Here is a 27,799-nt window from a genome sequence, read left to right as displayed (position 1 = left end):
TTTGCTATGTGGCCATGCTGAAACTGATGCAAGGCATGCTGGGATGTGTAGTTCATCAACATCTGGAGGGCCGGTGTTGCCCAGCTCTGCCCTAAACCTTAACTCACGGATTTGAGTGAGCTGGTAACGCACAAACCACACAGTGATATGTCATACACAGTGTAAATAACACAGCTAAGCAACGCTGCTGCGCTTTTATAACTTGCTGTCTCTGCCGCTGCTGCAAAGGATCAAATCCACAGCTGAGGAGCTGTAATGGCGACCTCTGGATGTGTGAAGAAGCAGGAAGCAGAGACAGGGCGTGCCCAGCAGAGCCTGGTCCCGCTCTGAGCGAAGCCCCGCCCCCTTTACACGGAGCTGGCGCTTCCAGTATATTTAAACTGGCATAAGAAGCGCTTTTCACATAAAATGATTAAAAAACGCCCTGGGCATCCCTGGTGGTACAGCGGCATCACCCTATGCCAGTGTGATGAGGGGGGGTCGCGCGGTCCCTGCGAGAGGGCCGCCGCCATCTTGCCGCACGGAACGGTTTGGGGTATCCCCTTGTGGGACCCCCAACCTGTACTCACCACAGATGTCTTCGGACCAGTCAGGGGGTGTGCGGCAGCTGGTGGGCCTGCTCGCTACAGCGCAATGCTGTGCGGTGACAGGCCCCACTCAGGACAGATTATCATGCAGCAGGGTCAGCTCTGCACCTTAAGAGGTAGGTGACTGACCCTACCTCTGACACCCTCGAAGTAGGACAGCTGCCTGGTCAAAGCAACGCCCCAAAATAATAAACTAAATAAAATTTGAAGAAAAAGTCTGGAGCATCCAGAAAGCACTGCCTCTCCTGAGGCACATTTTTCTACACTGACTAGTGGAGGGAGATAGAGGGGAGGAGCCAGTGCACCCACACTGAAAGCTTTAATGTGCCTGTCTCTCCTGCGGAGGATCTCTATCCCCATAGTATACAACCCAGTATCCCATTGGAAGGTAGAGAAATTTCTTTACGAACTTGCTTAGGTAAGAGAAATGACTGATTGTACTGATCTTTGCAGGGATGTATTATGAGAGGAAGGAGAATACATGCAGTCTCCACATAGGCCGAAGATGGCATGGTGATCTTTTTCCCGGTGACAATACAGGACTCTGGAGAGGTATTGAATAAAATGTGTGCAGGGTGTGCAGTGTGGGCCAGTGGCGTAACTATAGAGGGTGCAGGGCATGTAACTGCTATGGGGCCTGGTGGCTTGGGGTGCCCCACAGCAATCCCCTGCACTCTCATGAAGTTTATCTGTTTTTTTGTAACTATCCTCTCCAACAACGTCAGCGGCTGGGAGCTTGTAACCACTGGAAATTTACAACAGCTGCTGGTGCCAGTACACAGGGAGGGAGAGGGGGGATTAGGAGGCCGGCAGTGGAGCAGCAGGTGCGGCAGTCAGCAGAGAAGAAGAGCCAGGGGTCCTGTGGCGGCAGCCCGTGGGACAACAGGAGGCACAGCAGTAGTTTTTTTTAGATGCATTAAGTGCGGCGAACACAAGCACCTTGGAGCATGCTCTTCCGACCAGCGACTTCCCCTGCCTCTTCTCCCGGCAGTGTGTCATTTTCATCAGCGACCATCTCTGGTCGCAGATGAAAACGGAACACTGAGCAATATGATTGCTGAGCAATATATTGCCAGCGATCATATTGCCCCTGTGTACGCATCTTAACTCTCTGCAAGGTTCCCGCAGTCTGCTACAGTTCAGCAGTGCATCAATATAATTTTTTTCAGTACTTTATTTTATTATATAAGATATCAAAGCATGAAGCTAACTCACATAACAAAGGTGATAAATACATAAAACAAGTCCGAATAAACTTTAGTGAGCAAGAGGTATCCATACAGATGTGATCCTGTACTCAAAAACATAAATGATCTCACAGTGAATACCGCATAAATGACAAAGGTGTGATTTATGGGCAAGAATTATAAGCCCTGAATAAAAAGGTCAAGTGCGTAGCGCCCGATGAATAACAATGTCCTTATTTTAAAATATTAAAATATAACCGCAGCACAATTTGGCTTCAAAATACCCCTTCCTATGAAGAGTCACTGCACTCACATGGATGTCACATAACCAGATGTCTCACATAATTTTCTCCTTACGATACACCTGGCAGACCAACAGCTTCTTCTCTGCTTTTACCTCTTACCACTTCAGAAGGGAGTGTTGTACATCTTGCACACAAATTGCATATTTGTCATTTATATGGCAATACACCAATATTTTACATTTCTTTTTTCATTTTTTTAGCACACATTCACATTTATATGGATACAGCTTGTCCACTCAAGATTATTGGGAACCTTACTGTTTGGAGCACATTTCTCACCTTTGTTAGTGGAGTTTAAATTTAGCATCTCCGATATCCTATTACATAAAAGCACAGAGTGTGTTATGTTTTATTCATTTTTTTTTTGTCTGAGCATATTTGCGAAGGAATCTGAAGGATACCATTGAAAAAAAGAAAGTCGCAAAAAAAGATCTTCATTTATAAAAGAGTCACAAGCCATGATACTGGTGCTGTATTTACTGAAGGCACGCATCACCTTGAAATAAGGTGGGTATTTTATCTAGTCAATATAATGTATCATTTTGAAAGAACTACGTTTTTGTTGTTTTTCTTTTTGCACGGTTTCTGCGCAAGTGAATGGATATTGATTGGAGGTCAATTTGAGGGTCTGGTTAATTCTAGCTACATTAGAAGACTCATATCGGTACTTGTTTCCTAGCACAGTGCCCACGATATTAAGTCGTATGACATATAATCGCATCGCATGCCATACACCCGATGCGATTTAAAATTGTATAAGCTCCTATACGATTTTTAATTGTATAAGCACCCTAATTGGGGCTTACAATGTTAAATGCACCCCCACTATCAACGCCAACCCGAAACGTGGCGAGCGCAGCGAGCCCGCGAGGGGCGGTGGTACGTGTCTGACGACCTTTTCATACCCCTACTATCCACGCTGGTGTGGAGTTGATTTTATATAGTGCGAGCCTGAAGCGTGGCGAGCGCAGCGAGCCCTGCGAGGGGACGCGTATTACTTTACATGTATTCCGCGTCCCCTCGCCACGCTTCGGGCGCGGTGGCTCGCTACACTATATAAAATCGACTCCACGCCGACATGGATAGTGGGGGTGTGAAAAGGTCAGAGGACGCATACCGGCGCCCCTCGCGAGCTCGCTGTGCTTCGGGTTGGCGTTGATAGTGGGGGTGCTTTTAACATACTAAGCACCCATTACGGTTAATTATATTCATGGGGGCACATTTAACATTGAAAACACCCATTAGGGTGCTTATACAATTTTAAATCGTATACCATTGTATATGCCATACAATGCGATGGTATACAATTTAAAATTGTATAACATTGGCTGCCATCGCGTAACATCGCATCGCATACCATCGAATGCCTTATGTTCTGCGATGTGATGGATGCCGTGCTAGGAATCAAGTACCCTCATATGAAATAAGACTAACTACATTGGTGCACTTTTTATCCTATATATTTAATTACAGTATGCTCTTCAAAAAACGGAAATTAAAATTCCAAAGAAACATATTATAAATGAAACATTTGAGAACCTAAACAAAAAAAAACTAATGTTAATATAAGCAGCACACAAATAGTAAACTAAATTAATTTTATTAGTCCCTTATTCATTTTATAGTCTCCTATTTGCGCAGAGTCTGTTGGAATGCCGCCCTCTGGGTTTCTCTCTATTTATTTATTTTAAACATGAGTGATTATTTGCTGTGTGGCCATGCTACAACTGTTGCAGAGCATGCTGGGATGTGTAGTTCAACAACAGCTAGAGGAGCCGAAGGTTCCCCATCCCTGGTCTAGTGTGTATGCACTATATCCTTGATGATATCATCCGCCATCTGAGCATGAAGTCAAATATTGACTATATCTTCAAAGACTGCATGTTCTGTGGTGGGCCGGGTGACATTCCTGAAAGATATCGTTCACAGTGTATACACTAACATTTGCCCGGGAGCTTCGCCAATATCTATAATATAATACCTTGTACGGTGGCAGGTTTACTAAATAATGTAATGAGTAATTGGCAGTATAATCGCGGTTGCGGCTAGTTCCTCTTAACTGATTGTAGTTTGGACCACATGACTAATGGAACATACCATGTGGCAGTGGCAGAAGCAAAGATGGTGGAACAATTTCTTTATCCACGCCTCATCTATTCCTTCAAGTAATTGGTGGCATTCAAAGCAGAGTTAGCAACAGGGACCAAAGTGTGGCAAGCAAAGCGAGCCTGCAAAGTTACACTTTGTGTGTCCAGTTGTCTAATTTCATGCTCCCCCTGCCCTGCCGGGTGATACGGTATCTCCAGTCAGAAGGAAACCTTTACTGTAGAGGATATAGATGCAACCGTATGATCACCATGAATGTGGATTGATAGACAGTGAATAGGTCGACAGAGTCAAAAGGTTGACATGAAAAGGGTAGACATGATTTTTTGGGGTGTCAATATCGACAACTGCCAAAGTGGACCCCCAATTAGTGCAACATGTGATATGCTTTGGGCTCAGCACACCATTATCTATTCCAACATGGATGTGAAGAACGACCCGGTTTAAAAACAAAAATTATGAAAAATGTATGTCGACATTTTGACACCGTTGACCTTTTAGGGTAGGCCTATTGACTGTCTATCCAGACAACCAGAGATTCCACGGTTATTTCATAGCAAAACACCACCGTATAAAGTCAAACTGTCTAAATTGTACATAAGTGGAAACTTTTCGAAACTTAGAATGACACTTTTTTTTTTTACTCAATGTATTGTAATACCCCAAATTACCGAGATCTTCTAATCCCAAGCATTGTGACTACATGGGTTGCAGGAGGTGATGCTTACCATTTTCTGTAGTTCCACGGTACTAATTCTGCCAGCTTCTTTCTTCATTTGATCCACACATTTTTGGGCCAAATTTAAGTAGGCTTGCAGATGATACCTCATCATAATTAACCTTAAGCCACACAGGACAATGATGATCCAAAGTCGAACTGAGTCAAAGGCATCTTCGGTCATTCTGCCATTAACAAAAACAGCATTAATGATTAGGGATTGGGTCAATGGAAAGAGGAGAAACCTATGAGATGACTCTGGAATTACTTGTAATAGAAACTATGAATAAAGCGCTACCAATGTTATGTTATGGCATTTTAGAACCCACTTCTGAGTATACTGAATATAAAAAAAAACTCAAACCAGAAATGAGTTTCTTTAACTGTATGCTACATGATGCCTTCACTGTGTTTGATACAGTACAGGTGAGCACTATTATCTAAGTCTATGGTTCCAATAGAAGTTCTCAACCCTTATTTGGGAGAGTAGGAATTACAAGGCTAACCAGTGGCAAATTCTCCCCGCCTAAAATATACCCAAGAGCCCAGGCCGGCCCTAATAGAAAGTTTTAGACATGCCAAATAATGAACAATGTACATCAATCATTAAATAACATATACAGTACAAAGATTTCAAATTCACTCACAGAGGTCCACTGTCCTTGCCCAATGGTGGATTTAGGATGTAGTCCTTTGTAATAGGTTTCACCCACAGCAACACCATTAACAGAGGGGATAAAAAGTTTATGTGAAGCAAAAATCTGTATTAAAAAAAAAACAAAGAAACACGAGTTACTCAACCCACAATAGAACTGCTCAACATAAAACAAGTTGAGTGCATAAAATTTTATAGTAAAGAAAAAAAAAAGAGCTGAATTAGATAAAGGAGGAACAACAATGACAAAGCTTACAACATACATGCTCTACAATCCGGTAAAACGGATGTCAAATTTTCTTTCCATCCAATGCAGAAATAATCATTCTTATACTACAAACACTCTGAGGAAGCCGCTGATCTCTAAGAGGCGGAGAAACGCGTAAGTGATATGTTTCTTGGTACCAGTTATCCCTCCAGTGATGACCAGCATGTGAGTGACCCTGACAAGGCTGTGGAGTGCTAACCATGCTGGGAGCCACATGCACAACTAAAAAGTGTCCCTGGAGTGGCTTCTTGTGCTTTCTTTTGCCAATCTGGCCGTGGCTAGCATTCCTACTTACTGCTGGAGCAGTGGTAAATGTAACACAGGATATTACTAACGTATTTCTATTATAACATCACTAATCAGGATTGCTTTTGGACAACTAACTACTAACCCATCTATCTATTTTACCTAACGTTGTCTATTGCATGCACAAACTAATGAACTAAATAGCGCTCTAAGGGGTTAATTTATCATTTTGCCATATGTGACTGATTTCCTAACAGTATTAATAATGCTGTAGCGACCTCTGAATGAGATTGGTTTTATCTTGTTATATTTTATTTTGTATTTTAATTGCTTTCATAATTCATGAATATTTCTGAATTAAAATTTGTTTTCCATTTTAGCGCAGTTTGTTTTTCTCTTTTTGTGCTTTCTTTATATGTGGTTTGAGTACCCACATCTGACTGCTGCTTGAATAGAATACTTGGTAATTGTGATACACTGTGGTCTGACAGTGCATAGCCATTTTCTTTTTTCCCTTATACCAGTGGTTCCCAAACTGTGTGCCGTGGCTCCCTGGGGTGCCTCGGGACACTTGCAGGGGTGCCACGGGTTGGTGGTTCAAGACCAAGTCACATTATTTATGGTCAATTATTTATGGAGAAAACCAGTTCTGGTGACTACCAATCATAAAATTTGTGTACAAACAGAACCCTTTACCATATAACTGAACCTAAGGATCTCATATAAACACAATTCACTTTAATTTATATTTTTTTTCTAAATTTTTTTAGCCATGGGGTGCCGTGAAATAAACTCTTGTACTCTAGGGTGCCGTGATTCAAAAAAGATTGGGAACCCCTGCCTTATACTACAAACACTCAGCTTAAATGAATCCAGTAATACAATAAAGAGACTATGGCACTTACTGTGTAAATGTTTCTCTTGTTTGGTTTAGGGCATCCAGGTGCATCTGAGCTAAACGCAGGCCAGGGAATGTCAGGAAAGCTCCAATCAGAGAACACAGCACAGCCAGTAAGAACTTAAAAGTCAGCTTGGACACTGGGCCTCTGGATGAGAAATAAATAGCACTCTTACTCAATGGCAAACAGCAAAACCATAGCCGCTTTTCTCAGTGAGCCACGGAACAGCTCCTGCTCTCCAGTCCCCCCTTTATACAGTGTGGTAGACGTGGAGTGGCAGGGCGAAGCACAAGGGGGTATCATCAGATAAAAGTATCATGGCCGGCAGCAGTAGCATTACTGTTCATAGTGCAAAGGCATAACTTGGGATTGGTGCAGTCAATCACTCTCCTTGAAGCTGCGCTCTGATTTGTGCACAGCATGTTACCACTTCCACACCAAGAGTGGGAGCTCTGGGCTGTGGGTGCTGGAAGTCGCAAAGCGCAATAGAAGAGTGGGAGGAGGGGCAGTCAGAGTAGCACATATGGGGGGGGGGGGGGGGAGGAGAGGTGGCCAATTTGGGTGGATGTGGCCAGTACACCCACAGGGCAAATGCACTATGTGTTATGCCCTATCTGCCCTATACTGGTTACGGCTCTAAATACATTCTTAACAAAACAAAAAGTCAAAGATAGCAATCACAAAAAAGTGACAAACTGGTAAATGAGATTTGTATTCAAGATGTAGGTATATAATTATCTAAATGAAAACCACAACATACTGTATATGCATTGCTATTGTAATAAATAGCAGTATGTGAACAGGCTAGCAAAGACACGTTTCCAGGACTACTTACTGGGAGTCTAAGCCTTGCTTTTTCAAAAATTTTACTGCACTTTCCGAAAAATTGGAGAAACCTAAGAAAAATAAATGAATAAAAAAACAGTCAGATACAAATTATTTTTGGAATGGAAATTCAGATATTTAACAAGTGAAGGACCTTCATAGAACTGGAAAAAGTCCAAAGAAAAAAAAAAGAAAGACGTTTAAGGGGAGATATGCTTAACCCGTAACCTGTATCAGAGGCATATATAAGGAATGGTCAGACACCCTTTTTTTGCTTTAAAGAAGGATCCTAGGACACGTCTAATTGTGGAACGACAAATACATGAGTCTTTCAGCATTTTCATATGGTATATGCCTAGAACTTTAGGTAATGACCCTGTTATTCAAATTATAAATTGTAAGTTAACCCAAATTTTGCATGTTGGGGGAGATGAGCTCAATGATTGTGTTGTTGTTAACAACTTTCAAATATATGTCTTGTCTGTTCATGAGCTCATTTGTATATACCATTTACCTTGGAGGGGCACCCAGGCACTCGCAAAAAACTCAGACCACACCACGTGGATAACCACCCGGTTATCCACATGGTGTGGTCTGAGTTTTTTGCGAGTGCCGCCGTCTCTCCCCCCCCTCTGCATGCCGACAGCCCAGCAGCTGTCTTTGGAAGGGCACCGCATCATTTAATTTCATTACCCATTGAGGTCTCATTGCTTGGAGTGCCACCCCCCACAGAACTGTATATATACCTCGAAATGTCGGGCTATTTGATGTGACACCACAATGTATTTTTAATACACTTGTTTATTATCAAATCCGCGAGTGCCGCCTGTTTTGTTTGAAAAAAAAAAAAAAAAATATATATATATATATATATATATATATATATATATAAAACGTAAATGTAATTAATTTTGTTTCCTATACTATTCACTTTGATTCCTGAGCAAAGCTTTAAGAATGTATATTGAATGTTGTTAAGATGCACTGCTTCAATAAAAATAATTAAAAAAATTATCTCTCTCTATCTCTCTATAGATATATAGATATATATAGATAGTTATAGTTGGACAATCATCTGTTGAATAAAAACATCCAGAGGTATAAACCATCACCATAATCGGTCTATAATTAAATCAGATTTCACAGTTTATAGAAGGGATGTAGCAAATAGATCATGCACTCGAACCAAAGGTTGAGCTTGATGGACGCACTTCTTTATGCAGCATTAACTACAATGTAACTAAAGGCCCCCTTACACTTGTCCAACAAGTTGGACCTGATTGACTTGAGATTTATCCTATATGCAAGAGGATCAATCTCTTGGTTAGACCCAATGCGCACTGGATTGTGCATTGGGTCCTACACATCATGCACAAAAGATTTTGGCAGACAGGCACATCAGATTTTGGCAGATAAATTGGCCCAATCCATCTGAATTGGGTCAAATCTGTCCAAGTCTCACAAGTGTAAGGGGCCCTTAACTTGAAAACAATATGGCAGAAATACTGTATTTATGCTTAATGGTCTTAAAACAACAGATTTGAACACATTTGATGTTGCACAGTGTAATAGCCACTATTTAGAGCATTCACGTAATTTCCACACTGACTGCCTAATACAGAGCGGAATTGACAGACATGCTGGTCAAACTACAAATGCAGACAGGGAGCTATAGAAGATGTACAGAAGCTATAGAAGAATTACAATTGAAGCAGGAGTAGAATATATGTCTGCATGTTTATATATGTGTAAGTGTGTGTATATATATATCTATCTACCTATATTTCACACATACATGCACAGGCATAGTAAACGTATGTATAATGCGTTATGTTTGCTTAAGCTTTCCAATGGCAGGCAGTAATGGAATGCACAGTCACCAATAAATGCAGCACTGTTACATTTCTGCAGATACGACAATTCTGAAGCTTGCTCACCAGTCTCTAGTCCGAACTCCAAATAGTTCTCTGTCACAATGAGAATTGCCATGGCTTTGACAAAGAAAAAGAATCCGAATGTAACACAGACAGATCTCTCCCCGCCATCTTCAACTTTAAAGTAATGAGTTGTCAGAGAGAATAGCACTTTTCTGGACATGTACAGTGAAGGAAAACAAAGATCTTTATATTACTGGATTAAGCTTAGCTGTCACCATTTAAGGATGGATGTGCTGAGGAGTTCACCCAGTCTTTACAGAACTCCTGCCAAATCTACAAATAAAACCATCACATCCTTATTACAAGTAGTATAATCATTGTGGTGCAAGCAGTTACATCATTTCGTTTGACTGTGTTGCCATACATCAACCATGCAACAAATTCTAGTCTGTATAGTATAATTACACTATTGTCATAATTCTACTATGTATTAATCACAACTACACTACAAATCATCTCTCACTTATAAAGCGCAACGGAATATGCTGGCGCTATATTATTAAATGCTACAAAATGTTACTGCAGTAAATAAATGTACATCCCTGTTGCAAAATAGGCTGCAAGGAATCGCAAGAGTTTGGCAATTTAGTCTCCACATTAAAAGTGGCAATTCTTTAAAATAAAAAAAGTTGGTTTCTTTTCACTTTAAGAAGGAATTCAGTTATTGGTGCCCATAAGTAATGGGAAACCGATGGGAGTTAATCAATTGTTTTGTGTCCAAATATTATGCACGTTGTAATGGTTAGCATTGCTGCCTCACAGTGCTGAGGTCATGGGTTCAATTCCCACGATGGTCCTAACTGTGCAGAGTTTGTATATTCTCCCTGTGCTTGCATGGGTTTCCTCTGGGTACTCCGGTTTCCTCCCACAATAAAAAAAAATATACTAGTAGGTTAATTGGCTCCCAACGAACATTAATCCTAGAATGAATGTACGCGTGTACATATGGTAGGGAATATAGGGGCAGATTTATTAAGCTCGGTGAAGTGATAAAGTGTCTGGTTTTTATCACCGGCCAATCAGCTCCTAACTGTGAAGTTACAGGCTTCAGGCCCCCATACATTAGGCCGACTTGTCCTAAGGACAATTCGGACCCAATTCTCCTCCGAGCCGCCCGGCAGCTCCACGGGAGGCTCACATACAATTGAGGACTTGATGTGCCATTTTTTACATGTAATAAATCGCATGCGATTTATCACATGTAAAAAAAAAAAACGGGGAGCTGCAGGGCGGTGCGGAGCAGTGGGGGCAGGCGGCGGCAGCTCTTAAATGAGTGGCCGGCGGGGGGTGCCGGTGAAGTAGCAGTGCCGGTGGTAAAACAGTGGGGCGGGCGGTCAGTGTGCATCGGTGATTAGTGTCCACAGCACCGCAGCGGGCGGCGGTGGCTCTTGAATGATTGAAGGGGGTACCCCAAGTACCCGTGAGGAAGCAGTGCAGCTGCGGAGGAGATCATCAGCGTGTTGTCACTGTGTGCGGCGGGCAGGCGGCGGTGATCAGTGTGTCCAGCACCGCAGCTGGCGGGCAGCAGCGGCAATTACAACTTAAAAAAAAAAAAAAGTGTAAAATGACTCTCCGGCTCTTGATTGGCTGAGATAGAGCACTCTCAGCCAATCAATAGCCGGGCAGTCATTTGACACTTTATTTCTGTAATATGTCCACAAAAACTTATTTTCTACATCAGTGCAGATGTATTACTGATGAGCAGATTTTTCTTTCACCAGATGAGCATAGAGAAACAAATTGCATACCCAACTCTCACCACTACTGATGTATTAAAGTGTATCAAGGTATCTTTTAATGCAGTGGTGTCAAACTCATGGCCCTACAGCTGTTGTGGAACTTCACATCCCAGCATGCCCTGCCACAGTTTTAGCAATCCATTATAGAAAATCTGTGGCACAGCATGCTGGGACATGTAGTTCCACAACAGCTGGAGGGCCATAAGTTTGACACCACTGTTTTAATGGGATTGTACCCCAACTCACAGTGCACAGGTGTCGATCTTTCCCATAAAGTTATCTTTTTAAACCACCAGCAAGGAGGGTATAGTGCGGACCCCAACTCACTAATAAACGCAGCTTGGTACTCCTATAAAGGTTTCTTTGAGACCACGCAATGAAAGGTCAAATCGATTTTTAATGGTTTCACTTTCCAACATACAAAATGAAGACATAAAATAGTGAGGATATCTCTGTAGCTTTTAGACTATAGCTTGGGCAGATGTAATACAGTCTACTACCTAGGGGATGCGGCCATAAGAACGCCCAGCGTTTTATGGGCGTTTCCATGGCAATCACCCAGTGACGTTGGTGCCAGAGGCGGGCAGCTGACATCAACGGATGTCTGCTGTCCGCCATGTTCTCCTCGAGTACACATGCAACACTAAGACACTTGAGAGGCGACTTACGAATAGTGTGTGTTTGGCCCCGTAGGCTGCGAATGGATGTTTATGCAAAACACCCATTAACAGCTGCGCGCCGGAATTTGGGTTTTAAATGGGTGATGGTGGCATATATGAACGGCGGGCTGAAAATTAGTCAAAGCACTGCGTGTCAACCAGAATAACCCCCATTATCTGTTTTCCTGTGTTTGGGAGCACCCCAAACACACCCCTCCTGGTGACGGGGAACAGGAGTCGCATGTGATAAATCACATGTAAAAGGACTGCATGTAATCCTGCCACCCCTAAAGGTTGCTGGCGGCTCGCGGGGGCACGGATAGCCATACACTACTAGAAGTAGTAGTAGTAGTGTATGGCCACATTAAGGGCATCACATCTTAAATAATCAGAGTACATAAAATAATACATTTTACACAGTTTTTGAACTGTCCTGAAGATTTTGAATGGTATACATTATAAAAAACAATGTCTTTTTTTGTAAACATTATTAGTCAACATTCATTATAAAAGGATACATTGCAAATGCCAGGACAAGCATACACCAGACTATACTGATATTCATCTCCTGTGAGGGCACCATGAGACTGTAGTACACTTCTGTTATCAAATATACCACAGTAGCGGCAACGGTGAAGTCTATCAACCACTGGTACTCAGGGAAATAATGCAGTGCTGGAAAAGATCAAGAAAGGAATGAGACTTACTAGAATCATGTAAATATTCCAGCGCTTTGTAGACAATATAAAACGTGCACAGAAAACTCAGAAAGGATTTTAAAGTCTTGTCTTTTCCCATCCTCATACACCCTTCCCTTTTATGTTTAAAGTATTGTATAAAAAATATTTTTGTGGTATACTGTATATTGTACACTAATTGTACTTCTTAACTTTGCAGAATTTGTAAAATAAAAAATATTTCTTTAAGGTGAAAAAAGTAAAAAAAAAAAAAAAAAACTCACCTAAAGTGTCAACTTCAGTAACAGTCTTGGTTTCCAAATGTAGGTCAATATCTTTGGGAACGGTTAGAGGTTTATTCTCTATATGGCCATTATGTTTTCTGTAAGAGAGTATATATTTTGTGACTTTAAAATACCAAACTTACATGCTAGAAGAGGGTTCCATGTCTCCGGAACAAGACAATCACTGTGTAGAACAGGCATGTCCAACCTGCGGCCCTCCAGATGTTGTGAAACTACACATCCCAGCATGCCTTGCCATAGTATTGCTATTAGGGAATGCTAAAACTATTGCAAGGCATGCTGGAATGTGTAGTTTCAAAACATCTGGAGGGCCGCAGGTTGGACATGCCTGGTGTAGAAGAACCGGAGGGCTTCCATGCTTGGATCGCCTGTCCAATACTTCTATTTTGTTTAGGGAGTAAACATTTGGTAGCAATACAGCTGGGGGAAGTTGTTAATAGCCTGCTATAGTTACAGTATATGGGGGTGTTTACAAATTTTATTGCTATCTATAGCATTTTTAAGGACATATCTATGTACAGGTCAATGGTCCGGATTTAGAGATGGATGATCTTGCACAGCCACAGCTTCTTTACTCAGCGGCTTTTGTGATCAGATGCTTAATCGGAGTACACTGCTTTGGACCATCTGCATGAACGGTGGATTTTCTTGCTGCTGTGGCTAATGAAGCCATGTTGGAATATGCAGGCCCTGGCCTGGCCTCAGCCCTTGCACAAAACTAAGCAAAATTTCCATAAACACTGGGCAATTTTGCCCAGCGTGTATGGAACATGATGATTGGGAAAATGGCTGGGCTAAAAAATAAAAATCGCTCAGTGCTTACACACTAAGTGGTTTTTGCCCATTTTAGTGATTTTCCCTAGGGTGGACGACTTTCCATAGCAGGTCGATGTGTAAAGCCATCCACTCTGCTGCTCATCTGCGCCGCCGGGCTACGTACACACTGGGTGGCTTTCGAGCTGAAAGCAGCTCAAACAAGTAAAAGTGAGCAGCTTTCAGCTCAAAGTCATCCAGTGTGCATGGGCCTTAACAAATCCCCATTTTGCGAAATGCTTTCTTTTGCGGTCTTCTTCCCCAAATGACTGCAGACTGTCACAGTTTACAGGCTGTCACATCCTCGCCATTCACACCCTTATGTTGCAGAGATCACTCCCACAACTGCTTGCCACACACACACACACACACACACACACACACACACACACTACAAATATATCCCCATTTAATTGTATATACTGCAGATACCCAAGGAACAAAAACTGATTGCCAGTGGTATTTTCCAAATAAATGCCCCCACAATGTAAATTATATGATATGATGGAGGGAAATATAATTTACTTATAATATATGGCACAGATAACCTGAGGCTACCAGCCATATGTTCTGTAGACAGTAGGGTGGTTTGAAAAACACAAAAGTGGTGTTTGGTCTTAAGCCAACCATGACTTCAACCAATTTTGTCCACAAGGTAGGGTGGTTGGGTTTGGGATGGAACTCCAAGTGCAGATACCTTCACATGGTAAGTTCCATGTCACTCAGTAAGTATAGAGTGGGCTAGTAGAAGACAACTTAATTTCGTCAAAAATCCTTAGATTTTCACTACTTTCACTTTTCAATGATCTATCCACACCAATTACAAATGATTTCCGGGTCCTGGCAATTTTTATTCGTACATTGGGAGACGCAAAGATCACTTAAGACCTCCATGTCCAACTTTGGGATTTCACTGAACAAACTTCAAAAACATAATTTTTACAAAAATTTGAATTTTTGACATGCTTGCTGAAACAGAAGATAAGAAGATAATAATAAGATAACTCAGAGGATTGAAATTAAAGTTGATATTGACACGGAATAGCAACTTTTAAGCACTAAGGCCAACCTTCACTCTAGTGTTTTTTTAACCCTCCCTTGTAGACCGCCCACAAATGCCAGTCTGTAGTGATATGCAGTCATGGCCATCAGACCGCTGTCACCTAGGAGAAGCAGTTGATGTTGGGAATTCCTTCATCACAAGGAAAAAGCACCTCCATCGGATCGGACATATAGCTCAGCAATCTCAGTTTTGGATAAATGCAACATAATTCAGTGACAGCAAGTGCTACGAACAGATAAAATAAAATGCAGCAATCACTTCAATCCATCAAGTGCTTGGTAGTACATCCCGTTCTGCTGGCACCCCAGTTCCCATGATCCTCCCGACTCAAACTCTAGGACTAGAACAGCAGTTTATTTCTTGAAGATGGCCCAGATACTGAGTGCATACATATAATCACAATAGGACACTACCTGTCTTTTTTGCTTTTTCCTTTTAGTTGTTGCTTCCCAGCAAGTGTTCGTAACTCGTCTTCTGTTGGATGCTGGTACCAATATAAGCTGAAGGTGACAGAAACCACTCCATTTATGTTCCGTAACAGACACATAGCATACATATTGGGAAAAAATACTTTAGCCTGGCTTACAGAACCAGGAAACAGGCACCTATAGACACTTGTTCGAAGGAGTACAGAAAAAGAAACTACTTATTACAATAAGGACACTATTGGGTTATTCAGAATGTAAGTTATGGATAAAACGTAACTTGTATTATGGTATTTTAAAAGTAAATTAACACCACATAAGTTATTTCCCATACACTTAGAACATGTGCTTGCCGCTTATTTTTTGCATCACTTCCGTATATATATATATATATATATATATATATATATATATATATATATATATATCTCCCCTGATGACAACTGGTTGATGCCCAGTTGAAACGGCTGTCGGGACAGCCCGTGTTGCTATTACCTGTACTTATGGAATAAACACGTTTTTTTCTTCACCTTTACCTGCGTCCGAGTGCTGGTCTTCATCCTTCTACGGGGGGGTAAGTGTTATATATATATATATATATATATATATATATATATATATATATATATATATATATATATATACACACGAAAGCAAGGCGTCACTCGGAGACAGGTGAATACAAAATTTCACTGCTTTATTAAGCACAAGGTGATAACCAACACCAGCGTTTCGAGCCGCAGGCTCGTCCTCAGGGTACCCTGAGGACGAGCCTGCGGCTCGAAACGCTGTATTCACCTGTCTCCGAGTGACGCCTTGCTTTCGTGTATATTTGGACTTTGCTGTTCGAGGAGGGCACCGGAGCAAGTAACCAGTATTTTAACCAGTGGAGTGCCGGACCCCGTATCCCTCTATATATATATATATATATATATATATATATATATATATATATATATATATATATATATATATATATATATATATATATATATATATATATATAAATAAAAAGACCTCAAATACCAAGAGGAACAACTCATCAGGTATCCTTGACAAAGAGATTACTCTCGAAACACGTTGGAGCCACAGGGAGAAGCCTACACTCGATGCAGCAAAAATCCAGAAGTTACGCTACCGGAACCTAGGTTCCTTCAATATAGTGCCGGCTACCATACTGCCACCCCGACCTGCGGACCCCAATCAATCACTCATAAAGAGCTGTGAACATTGGTTTACCATATATTTTATTCATATTTATTAATTTCATTTTATTTAATTTCTATTCCTATTTTAAACAGCAAAAGAGATATGAGCTCCTAGCACTGAAACAACTTCATATAGCCCATGTAATGTTTTAGTGCACTATATTGACCAACTGAAGTACCTCCATAACTTTTAAATGCACCAGGTCAACATTTCGGGTATTGACACCATTTTTTTTATGTAGGCATTTTTTTTAATTCAGAACTTAAATATTAAAAATATATATTAGGTAAACAAATACTTAAAAATGTAGACGTTAGCATTAAAAAAAGACCACCAAAACTTCTCACCGTGTTCATCTAAGCACTGAACGGTGAGATAGAGATCCCTACTAGCAGTGGACTTTTTGGAAACTAATGCAGCCCACACACGCACCGATTCCAGCGTGCGTTGTGGGCTTAACTAGCACACACAGCATCGCATCGTATGCCTTGTGCATACGATGTGCATGCGATGCTGTGCTAGAAAAAGCTAGTACAAAAAGTATGTGCAGCACATACTTTTTGTACTGTACGATGAGGTGCCGCGGGAGCGCGCACCCCATCGTACAGCATCGCACCACCGGCATCGGCGCGTGTGTGGGCTGCATAATGCAACCTGGAAAAAAAATATTTAATTTGCTTTTGGCTGTTTGCCTAGAGCATTGAACAGTCAATGAGAGTTGTAATTGTTGTTGCTGACAGGACAATGATACAGTAGTAAGAATTTTGTAAGGAGATTTATTACATTAATGTTACATAGTTGTAGCCAATGAGAAATGAATGGTTAGGATATAGTACTTTTTGCTAATACTGTACTTGAGAAAATTATACTTAACCTGACCAGTGAACCAATTGTTCTATTCACAGTTCTTAAATGGCCAATACCACTGTAAATGCATAAGTTCATACACAGGAACCTGCATCGCTCTATGAATTTAAGTATCTGTAGGAGTTATTGTATTGTCCTATAAGGCCAGATATAGATTTAAAAAAGAAATATAGACCCAGGGTTACGGAAATATCTACGAACTGAGAACCTAGGCTGTTAGTGGACCTGTCACCAAAACCACGTGGAGGCCTTCATTTTGTGGGCAGAAAGAAATTAATGAGAATGTAAAAGTCTACTAGGAAACAATACTTCAGGGTTAGCAGTCTGACTGCATCAAAAAGTAACCAGGCAGTGCCTCAGCAATGTCTCCACTTCCTAAAACACTGACAAGTAGCTTACAAAACAGATGCCTCCATGGCTTGTAGGCTACATGCCAATTTCAGGCTAGCTGCATGAATACTGCTTTTAAAGAAAATCTACAGGGTTTTGGTTATTCCTAAAAAAAAAAAAAAAAAAAATGCAGTACACAAAATACATACAAGGTTTTGGGGCACTTATGGTTACATTACGATTAAAGGGGTGTACACACGGTGCAATTCATTTTCTATTCAATCGGATCGAAATGCACGGCACGGTTTAACCATTCGACTTTGAATATATAGTACAGATCTGTACTATATAGTCTTTATATATTTTGCCTGCACAGTCTATTTTTCTATTCGACATAGACTGAACGGGAGCATGCATCGGCATTGAAACGGAAGCGGCTAAAACCCAGTGCCCCTGAATCGCTCCGTGTGTACGGGGCATAATATTTGTACTAGAGAACACAGGATTATTCCAAATAAGTTTATAAAATATATTGAGTTTACTTCAACGCCAAAATGAAAAGAACAATAATTTGTATTTGGTCAAAACAAATTACCTAAATATAATGGTGCCAGAGGGGAACTTTAAAAAGCTGTACCTACATCTCAGGAAATGAAATGTATTATTGATGTATCGCGCATTATATTAAAGTTTCTTACAACTAACTATTTTACAAAAAGGCTAAAAACACTGAACCTTTAAAGTTTATTAGTATGGTTCAGCTGGACTCAAGAGATTTATATAAATTGTTCTTTTGAGGAGGACTAATAACATCTGTATGCCAATTATAATGTACTATTGATTTTACAAGCAAATAATATTACATCACTAACCTTGAAGTTAATTTACAAAAATACAGTCTCTAATAATTAGTAGTAAAACATTTAGCAACCATGCTTATACTCCCTCCTCAATATATGCAGATCATGAACTGTACTTGTCCTGCCTCTCTGCTTGGGTCGGGGGCTCTCAGTGCAAAGTAGCGAGCCACTAGATGGGCTACAGGGTGCTTTTTAGGGAAGTAACTTCATAGTAAACCATTTGTTGGCTGGACAACGCTTTTAAACTGAAAATTACATTTTCCTGTTGTGTCATGTTGTTACATCTTTGCATTTTATCTGGTAAAAGGAACGTTTTGAGCAGCAGAAGAAAACATTAACACTAGTAAGTACAATACCTGCCATTGCAGAGAAGCCAGCGAGCCAGGGAATAATGCGGTATGATCTTCTGCAGAACGCTGGCCATCACCATGGTGACGACCAGCTGCACACCAATCACACCCTGCAGAACAAAAAGGGTACAATGCAAATTAGGTCTACAACATTTACTATATAATATGGTTCTCAAGCATTTTCCATGGTTACCCCTGGCAGGCCATTTGCTTTGCCAATGGTACCCATTTGTAATTGATTTAATGGCTGTAGATAAAATGTTTAGGTACCACTATATATGAAACAAACAAAAAAAAATATTAATGCAATGAAATGACAACAATAATACAAGTACACATAATAGTAATATTTGTCGAATTTAAGCCTTACGGAAAAATCAATAGTCAACCTATGCTTTATTTTTCAAGATATGTTCATAATTGAACAGTGTATTGCCAAGAACCATCAGTAGTTATCCGTTTTGTCAGATATACAAAATCATCCAGCAGGTCCAGTAAATCCTACAATTGGTCATTAGCATCAGGCAGTGTGTGCACCACCATGACCAACAACCCAACCTTTTCACTGTTAGTTCACAGGAGAAAACAGGGGAAATATGGGATTGGATGCACCTCGCTGTGCTCGGCGACCACAGATTTGTTTGATCTTACTGGATTTCGGCCTATTACTATCAGTAACCACCAGCCACTGACTCCACCACCAGTTACTGGCCCCTAAGATCAGCACCTGAAACAACTTACTGCTGTGGACACACTGTTGCCACACTACCGGATTGGTGTTGTCTAATTTCCACTAGTCCCTCACTAGAGAATAGGACCCCCAATGGTAACTGGCAGGAGCATGAACTTAGAGACTCGTAATAATAATAATGCATTTGGCGCAATGCTGTTGGTCACAGGACACAGGTACAGTTGTCTTAAAAAGGCAAGAGGTTTTCTGCTCCAATATAAAAAAAAACAGCAGGTGGTGTGGCCAGATGGCCACTGAAGAGTGCAGGTGGGACGGCCCCAGGGGCACTGAAAAAGCGCATGTGAGGTCATTCATAATGAACAGCTACATACACAAAATGAACACGAAGATCCTCACAGAAAATACGTTCTGATCAATAGAAATGGGTTTTTTTTAAACTTACGACAGAACCATGCAGTGACTTGGGTGCCGGACGGGGTCCCGACAGTCATTTACCCGACGTCGGGATCCCGACTGTTAAAACACCGACAGACGGGTTCCCGGTGGCCACCGGCTATTCTCCTTCGTGGGGGTCCATGACCCCCATAGAGGGAGAATAGAATAGGTGGCAAGCGTAGCGAGCCACCGTATCCGTGGCGAGCCCGCAAGGGGCTTTGTAGCGCTTGCCATGCTGTCTGAGTCCGGCCAGTCGGGATCCCGACGTTGGGCTAATGACTGTCGGGATCCCGACTGTCAGAACCCTATACCACACCCCAGTGACTCTCCTTCAGTCATAGTCAGGCATTAATACTATTCTACTCAGTAATATATTTCCATCATTACCCAAAAACAATATGTTTGGTATCAATATTTAATAATTTGCTTAAGTCTAAATTTCAGTAGGTCCATATTACATTATGTGACAAACATTAACAATTCAGAACGGGTTTTACAGTTAAAATAATAATAATATGCCTTTCAGGATATATAAAAGGGATTTAACAAGGTTTGGTGGCATAAACGTATCAGTCATTTCCTTTAACCATTTGAGTGTCAAGTGAATTTGTCAAAATTGGTGTGAAAATTGCCAAGCAAACGTTTTTATTAATCATAATTACCTGTAATGTTTACCTTACATATGAAGTATAATCTTTAACATATATATATTTTTTTTAAATGATATCGAATGTGAGTGACGCCGGCACTTTTAACCGATATTCTGTTATCAATCAATATTTTATTCAATGAAACTGTTGGTATACAACTTACAATATTCCAGAATTTCAAAATAACTATACATACATACATACATACATAATACAAAAATAAAAATCTAATATTCTGCATATTTCTCACAGAGATGTTGGCATTTTGAGCGGATATTTTGGCATTTAAAGGGTTAAACGTGGAACAATAACATCAGAACATAACTTTTATAAAAGAAAAGTCCTTTTCTTGTGCAGGTTCGACAAAAAGAAAGCCAATACCAGTTCTTATAAGCCTTCAAATTTATGCTGCCCGTGACTTCAGACTTATTTATGACAATAGAGCGGCAGCATTCTGTACTCATTATGTCCAAATGAAAAACCAAGGTGCAAAAACTCTGCATTAAATGCACTCTCAGGGCTGACCACATGCAGTAACTGAATAGCCATACAAGTTTGGAATTACGCACAAGGTAGTCAACTCAACATTGGGTTTAGTAGCAGGATGAACTGAACCGTGGTGTGAGGTGTGTGGCTTGAGTAGAATAAACAAACAAGGACAAATATTTGGGCCCTGTTCCAGGGTCTATTGGCGGGTTGGTGGTGCTCCCGAGTCCAAAATAGTATTGAAAAAGTAGGGAAGGAAAGAAGACTCTCTTTGTGGGGCACTCTTTGTAATTTCAAAGAGTGCCCCACAAAGAGTCTTCTTTCCTTCCCTACTTTTTGAGTAATTGAATAGCTCGTCCCTCTTAACATGGGAGCTATTAGGGCGTTGTTAGTCCTGCGGCTAAATTAGATCCCTCCATTAAAGAGGTGATGGACAGAAAACATGGAGAGGTCAAAGTGTGCACATATTACAAAAAGAGTGGGCAATTTAGCTATGTGGTAAACCCACTTTTCTTAAGGGACAATGTATTGAGGTTTATGGTTTTATTATGGTTCTAGCTAATATCAGCAGACACTTAAAAGTGTCTTTGAATTGCTTTGGGCCCCCTGATAATTAATGTGTGCCTGATGGAGCAATTTCATTTTCTGGGCGCATATTATTTAGATCTTGTGCCCAAATGGACAGGGTATAGCAGCTAAATTTGTCTAAAGGTGCCCACGCACTAGAGTGAATTATCAGCCAATTTACTGCAATTGTTCACAATTGTGAACGACATCGATCCGATGCACACTCCCGCGGATCTTTAGCTGGATCTTACCGGCTGCAGGGAAGATCAGAATGCGCAGCTAAAGATCTGTGGGACACGGGTATTCTGGTCTTCGTGCGCTCAGGCGCATTAGGATGCTCCTGATATGCATGCGATTGGGCGTGTTTGGTATTTTAGAATTTGGGTGCTCAGAAGTGTCTGCACACTTGGGTGTACAGGAACATTTAGATGCTTGGATATTCGAGCACTTGTGCACTTCCAAGCGGTTGGGTATTTGGAAGTTGGTGTGCTCAGGAACTCAGCGATTTGGGCACGTTCATGCGCTTGGGTGCTATGGATCGGGTGTTTGGGTATTCCATCGCTTGGGTTTTTGGGGAACACTCCTCTGTTTGGGTGCTTAGGTATAAAGGGGTTAGCGAAGTGTGTGTGGGGGAGAGACGATGGCACACATCTACATTTCAGTGACACAAACGGAAATCTTTTGGGCATTCCACCGAAGGGGTTAAAATTTTCTAAAATCTTAAGAGAAATCTTTGTCAAACTGTACTTTTTTGCACAAAGTCTTTTGTCCAGTTCAAGGCCCCCTTACACTTGTCCAACAAGTTGAACCTGTTCGACTCGAGATTTATCCTATGTGCAGGAGGATCAAACTCTTGGTTATACCCAAAGGCATAGGATTGTGCAATGGGTCCTACACATCAGGCACATCAGATTTTGTCAGCTAAATTGACCCAATCCAACTGAATTGGGTCAAATCTGACAAAATCTCAGAAGTGTAAGGGGCCCTTTAAGATAAAGATCACAGATCTTTCTAGTGTGTGGGCACCTTTATAGCCCTGTACACACAGGGCAACCCGTCCTTTGTGATAAGCAACGAGCGCAAGCACAATCGCACTACACGCGGCGATGCTGTGTGCCAACCTATTGTTTATAGGCAAAGTCCCGTGATCTATCCTGTCATCCAGTGCAAGCATCGCTGCAGGACATACACATGGAGCAATCAGTGCTCCATTTAGTCAGATCGCTTAGAAATGGGGCTGAAATCGCCTCGTGTGTATGCTCCTTTAGTTTTGGTTAGGGCGCTCAAACCACACAGTTTTACACTTTTCTTTATTGCCACCTCAGGAGGATGTGAGAAGAAAAATGTTACCACGGCACTCGCATCCTAACAGGGCAACAATTGAATTGCACCATCTTGTCATTCAGAAATCTTTATATGACGAAATAGCATCCTGTCTGGCTGAGATACAGAAGGAGGACTACTCTAATTAAAGAGCTTCCACAATAAGCTACACTCCATAAAATGGACAATAGCATTGTTACAGCATGCCCAATACATGCTTTGCCAAGGTTATAAGGATTTCCAGGTAATAAAGTAAATGGAAGGACTTTTAAGTTCTAACAAACATTGTTTTGTGCATGTTACAATAATGTACAAAAGGTAAATACGAAACTGATGAAGGACATGATTGCTTATATCAACAGAAATATGAGATGCCTGCCATAGGGTAGCGAAGCAAAAAAATGTTATCAGCAAGGACGGTGAATGTTATAATGAATGTAGGTCTGGTTAGTACAAGGTCAGGAAAAATATTTCTTTGCAAAGCCATGTAACTCACAATGAGGAGATAGAACACTGCCACTCGTCCAAGCAACATGAAAACATCACAACTAGGGAAGACATTTAATCTTGGACGATATTTGCGACAGTTGGAAATATCGGCCATCCGTATTAAACCACGGAAGAAATTCGCCTATACAGATTCCACTTTTGAGTCTGCATTGTCAAAAATGGCTGTTTTATTGTCGAATTAGCAGCCATTTGACAATCTGCGACCGTGTTAGCCGATCCATGGGCTTTCCGCTTGTCAGACCTGTTTTGTTGAAAACAGATGATATTTCTGCCTGTCTGAAATATCTGTAGGGATTGAATACCCCCCTTTGTCTATCACACATTCAGGAGTGGAGCAAGAAAAAAAGCACTCTGGACACACTGGTGTTTAATGCAATGCAAGGGGAACATACTGTATGTATTCATGTTTATTCTTTTTTAGTTCATAGTAAATACTGGCTAGCTGCTTTTGCATGTAACCCACAAATGCTGGACAGATTTAATTTAAGAGCAGTTAAGAGTTAAGCCAGGATACACGCTCCCAACTCTAAAGCTGGCCACACATCTGAACATAATCTTTCCAACATGCCTGCTGGATTGGTAAAGTATAGAAGCAAATAATAATTGGACACTTGCTTCCAAATGCTGGAAAAGCCACAGTCATTCAGACAACTTTTAAAAAAGTTATAAACTTGTTAAAGACCATTTTCTGCTGTTTGGGAGCAAATAGCTGATTGTCATTTACTTCTATACTGAACCATATTTTCATTCCAACCAGCTAAATAGTTGTTGGAAAGAATCTTTTGGTGTGGACAGCTTAAATCTCTGCGGACATGTTAATCTTATCCCACCTGCACTGGAACGGTATCACAATGCCAGCACTTGGGATACCAGAGGTCATAAGACCGACAGCAGCACCCCAACACCTGGGAGGTAAAGTATTCTAACCCTCCCCCTACCCTTCCTTTCCAGCAGCCTAAATATACTGCCTTGGTCCCTTCTATGTAACCTCCTCTCCCCCAAACTATACCTAGTCTCCCCTTTACTGCCTATATCTAACCCTCAAGCTCCACCCCTCATAGCCAAACCCTAGCCCGCCGCAGCATACTTAAGTTCCGGGTGCTAACAGTCGGGATACTGGCACCAGCATTGTGAGCAGAGTAGTTCCGCCACCATTGGAACAAATGGCTGTCCACCCAGATTATGGCCCTTATTCAGATAGGATCGCAGTACAAATTTGTTCTCAAAATGGGCAAAACCATGTGCACTGCAGGTGGGGCAGATATAACGTGTAGAGAGAGTTAGATTTGTGCGAGTCATTTTGTTTCTGTGCAGGGTAAATACTGGCTGCATTATTTTTACACTGCAATTTAGATTTCATTTTCAATGCACCCCACCCAAATTTAACACTCTGCACATGTTACATCTGCCCCACCTGCAGTGCACATGGTTTTGCCCATTCTGAGAACAAATTTGTACTGCAATCAGATCTGAATAAGGGCCTATATATATTGCCGGCGATTTTAAGCCAAAATCGCTCAGCGACCAAATCACACCATGTGTAAACAGCTTAAGGGCCTAATCCTCACTGTTAGGAGCTGATGAGGATCCCTTTAAACAACACGGTTTGCCGCAAATGCAGTGGGTCCGCCGTATTTTGTGGCTAGCCTCACCATTTTAATGGCCACACTCTCTCTTGCTTCAGGGAACAGGCAAGGAGGAAAACGGCGAGTGAACCAGATTCGTTGAATATCCCGACTGCGAGCTATCAGCACTTCTATGTGGTCTTCTGTGAACTGGGGGTGAATCCTATAGATTGTAAGCTTGCGAGCAGGGCCCTCCTACCTCCATGTCGGTTTGTATCTACCCAGTTTGTTTAAACACTGTTGTTTCCAAATGTAAAGCGCAACGGAATATGCTGCGCTATATAAGAAACTGTAAATAAATAAATAAATAAATAAATGCTGACATCATGTGACGTCAGCCCCCTGTCCTGAGCAGGCAGGGGAACGCCTGCATTCTCTGGGGCCTGCCCAGCATTTCTATGGGCATGCCCACCATTTTTTGTTGGCATGCCTATGAAACGCCGGGTGTCCATCCCAAAACACCCCCGGCTTGTCAATCAGGCAGCGAGCACCCCGGCAATTGCAAATTTTGCTCACTTGACATGTGCATTAGTGCCTATATTATATGCACATTGACATTGGGACTGAATTTGCTGCTCAACAGGCAAATCTGAATTGTCTGCAATGTGCAAAAACCAATAGAACCCTATCAGATGAAATGCAATGTTTCAGATATGAGTTGAATTGAGAACGACAGTCATGTGTGGTGAATGTGCATCTGCTGCCAGCAGATTCCACTGCATACACTTTGCTCTGTACCAAATAATACATCCAGACATTACATTTCCACACAGCAGAGTGTGCTGCAGGTGAATTACACAATGGAAATATGCTGCTGTACACCAAACACTGCATGACCAGTACTAAAGAGAAGCTTAATGATCGACATTAATACTGAAGCAATAAGCACAGGCAAATATATATCAGTATTCAGATTAAAACAGATGTAAAAATATATTTTAGCAAAACATTCTGGTAAGAAGATCCGGCTATAAACATCCATTAATGAAATAGAAAAAAAGTTTACAAGCTACTTGATTTCACCAATCACAGTTTGTGTACCACCTCCCCTACTTCCCCATTCCCTCTACCCTGCATTTGATTAGATCGCTCGGCTATATGTAGCGTGGCGGGCACTTTGTTGTGCCATACAGATAAAGAAGTAAGAGTAAGTAATTATCCCCTCCTGTTTCCACAGACAGAAATCCTGAAAACATGATCTGCTGAGGGTAGTGGAGGATTGGAGTTGATAACCTGAGGTTAAGGCTTTCCTTTTAATCACAATGAGAAAAACTTTACTCTAAGAATAACACATATATACAATGATCGAAATCAATATGGCCATACCATCTTTCCGCTGAAGGCTCGTTCTCCACGACTCTTAGAAACACGAACTTTTCTTCGGATATCATAAATGAATACTAAAACAGTAAACGTAAAAAAAACGGAAGCTTGAGAGACGACAAAAATTCCATAATAAGAATAAATTACATTCAAATATTAGCAGAGTATACAATGGTAAGTTACTAAGAAGACGGTTCACGTAGACCTTGTTAGCCCTGGAAGTATGCAAAGACCTTGCTTGTGCCCTGGATGTAGAATACTGAAGGTGAAGCATCTCGAATTCCCACTAAAACACTATGAATTCCAGGCGAGTAGATCACATGGTGCATGTGTTATCATAGAACAAACACCAACCATAAGGAAAAAGGGTACAGTACATTTAAAACTAAAGGGCATAATTACTTTTTGGGTCAGCAGTCAAAATGCACAGGAACGTCTAATAATAATACGGCCCTCTAACTGCGGTGGAACTATATTTCCCAGCATGCAGTGCCAGTTTTGCAATTAGGGCATGCTAAAAATGTTGTAGGGCATGTTGGGATGTGCAACTCCACAACAACAAAAGGGTCACATGATGTAATGTGTAAGTTTGCGTCACTTCACAAGATAGCTATGTGAATGTGCAGATACTGCTAGTGCAGTGTAGGAACGTATTCTTATCAGCCCATAGGACAGTAATATTAATTTGCAGGTACCTTCTAAAACAGTAGAGAGGATTTACCGGAGGTAAATCAGGCGCCCGCAGGGATGCTTTGTCAAGCTGCTCACACAAGAAAAGGGTCAATTCCCAAAAGGGGGTACCAAACATAAATAGAAAAACAAGGTGAAGCGCTAAAAAGTTTAACTGATTGGCCAGTATTCAATGCTCCCGATTCACCGATTTTTCGGCGAATCGTGCTGTTTTCACTCCTTGCGGTGAATTTTTTTCACTGAAAATATGATTCACCCTATTCAATGTTCACGGTTCGCCGAAAGCGAACAGTGAATGCCGGCCAGTTCTCCGTTTCAAGCTCGCTGCAATTCGCTGGTGTATTTCAATGGGGTTTTCACTGGGATTCGCCAAGAGTGTATTCAATGCTAGGATGGCGAATTGCTTTCTCCATTGATTTTCGCCATGATTCTCCGTTTTACAATCGTCATCTTTTTTAGGTGAACTGGA

At 41.3% G+C, this 27,799-nt stretch overlaps 1 protein-coding gene across 2 annotated transcripts in view; it reads right to left on the bottom strand.

The window, feature by feature from the left end:
• The window catches only part of TMEM161B (transmembrane protein 161B), a 44,809-nt gene that overhangs the window by 11,820 nt on the left and 5,190 nt on the right, over positions 1-27,799 (bottom strand). For both annotated transcript variants that reach the window (XM_083151820.1, XM_083151821.1), the window contains exons 2-11: positions 26,644-26,717; positions 19,037-19,140; positions 15,403-15,489; positions 13,093-13,190; positions 12,650-12,806; positions 9,734-9,885; positions 7,807-7,867; positions 6,978-7,118; positions 5,551-5,664; positions 4,914-5,088 (exon numbers count right to left, since the gene is read on the bottom strand). In XM_083151820.1, coding sequence (XP_083007946.1) covers positions 4,914-5,088; positions 5,551-5,664; positions 6,978-7,118; positions 7,807-7,867; positions 9,734-9,885; positions 12,650-12,806; positions 13,093-13,190; positions 15,403-15,489; positions 19,037-19,140; positions 26,644-26,717 — 1,163 coding nt within the window. The remainder of the gene's footprint in view (positions 1-4,913; positions 5,089-5,550; positions 5,665-6,977; positions 7,119-7,806; positions 7,868-9,733; positions 9,886-12,649; positions 12,807-13,092; positions 13,191-15,402; positions 15,490-19,036; positions 19,141-26,643; positions 26,718-27,799) is intronic.

Source organism: Crinia signifera, chromosome 1 (assembly GCF_055691185.1).
Source record: "Crinia signifera chromosome 1, ASM5569118v1, whole genome shotgun sequence".
Classification (NCBI taxonomy): domain Eukaryota; kingdom Metazoa; phylum Chordata; class Amphibia; order Anura; family Myobatrachidae; genus Crinia; species Crinia signifera.
Note: the sequence above shows the minus strand (reverse complement) of the source record. Positions and strands in the feature narration are given on the sequence as shown.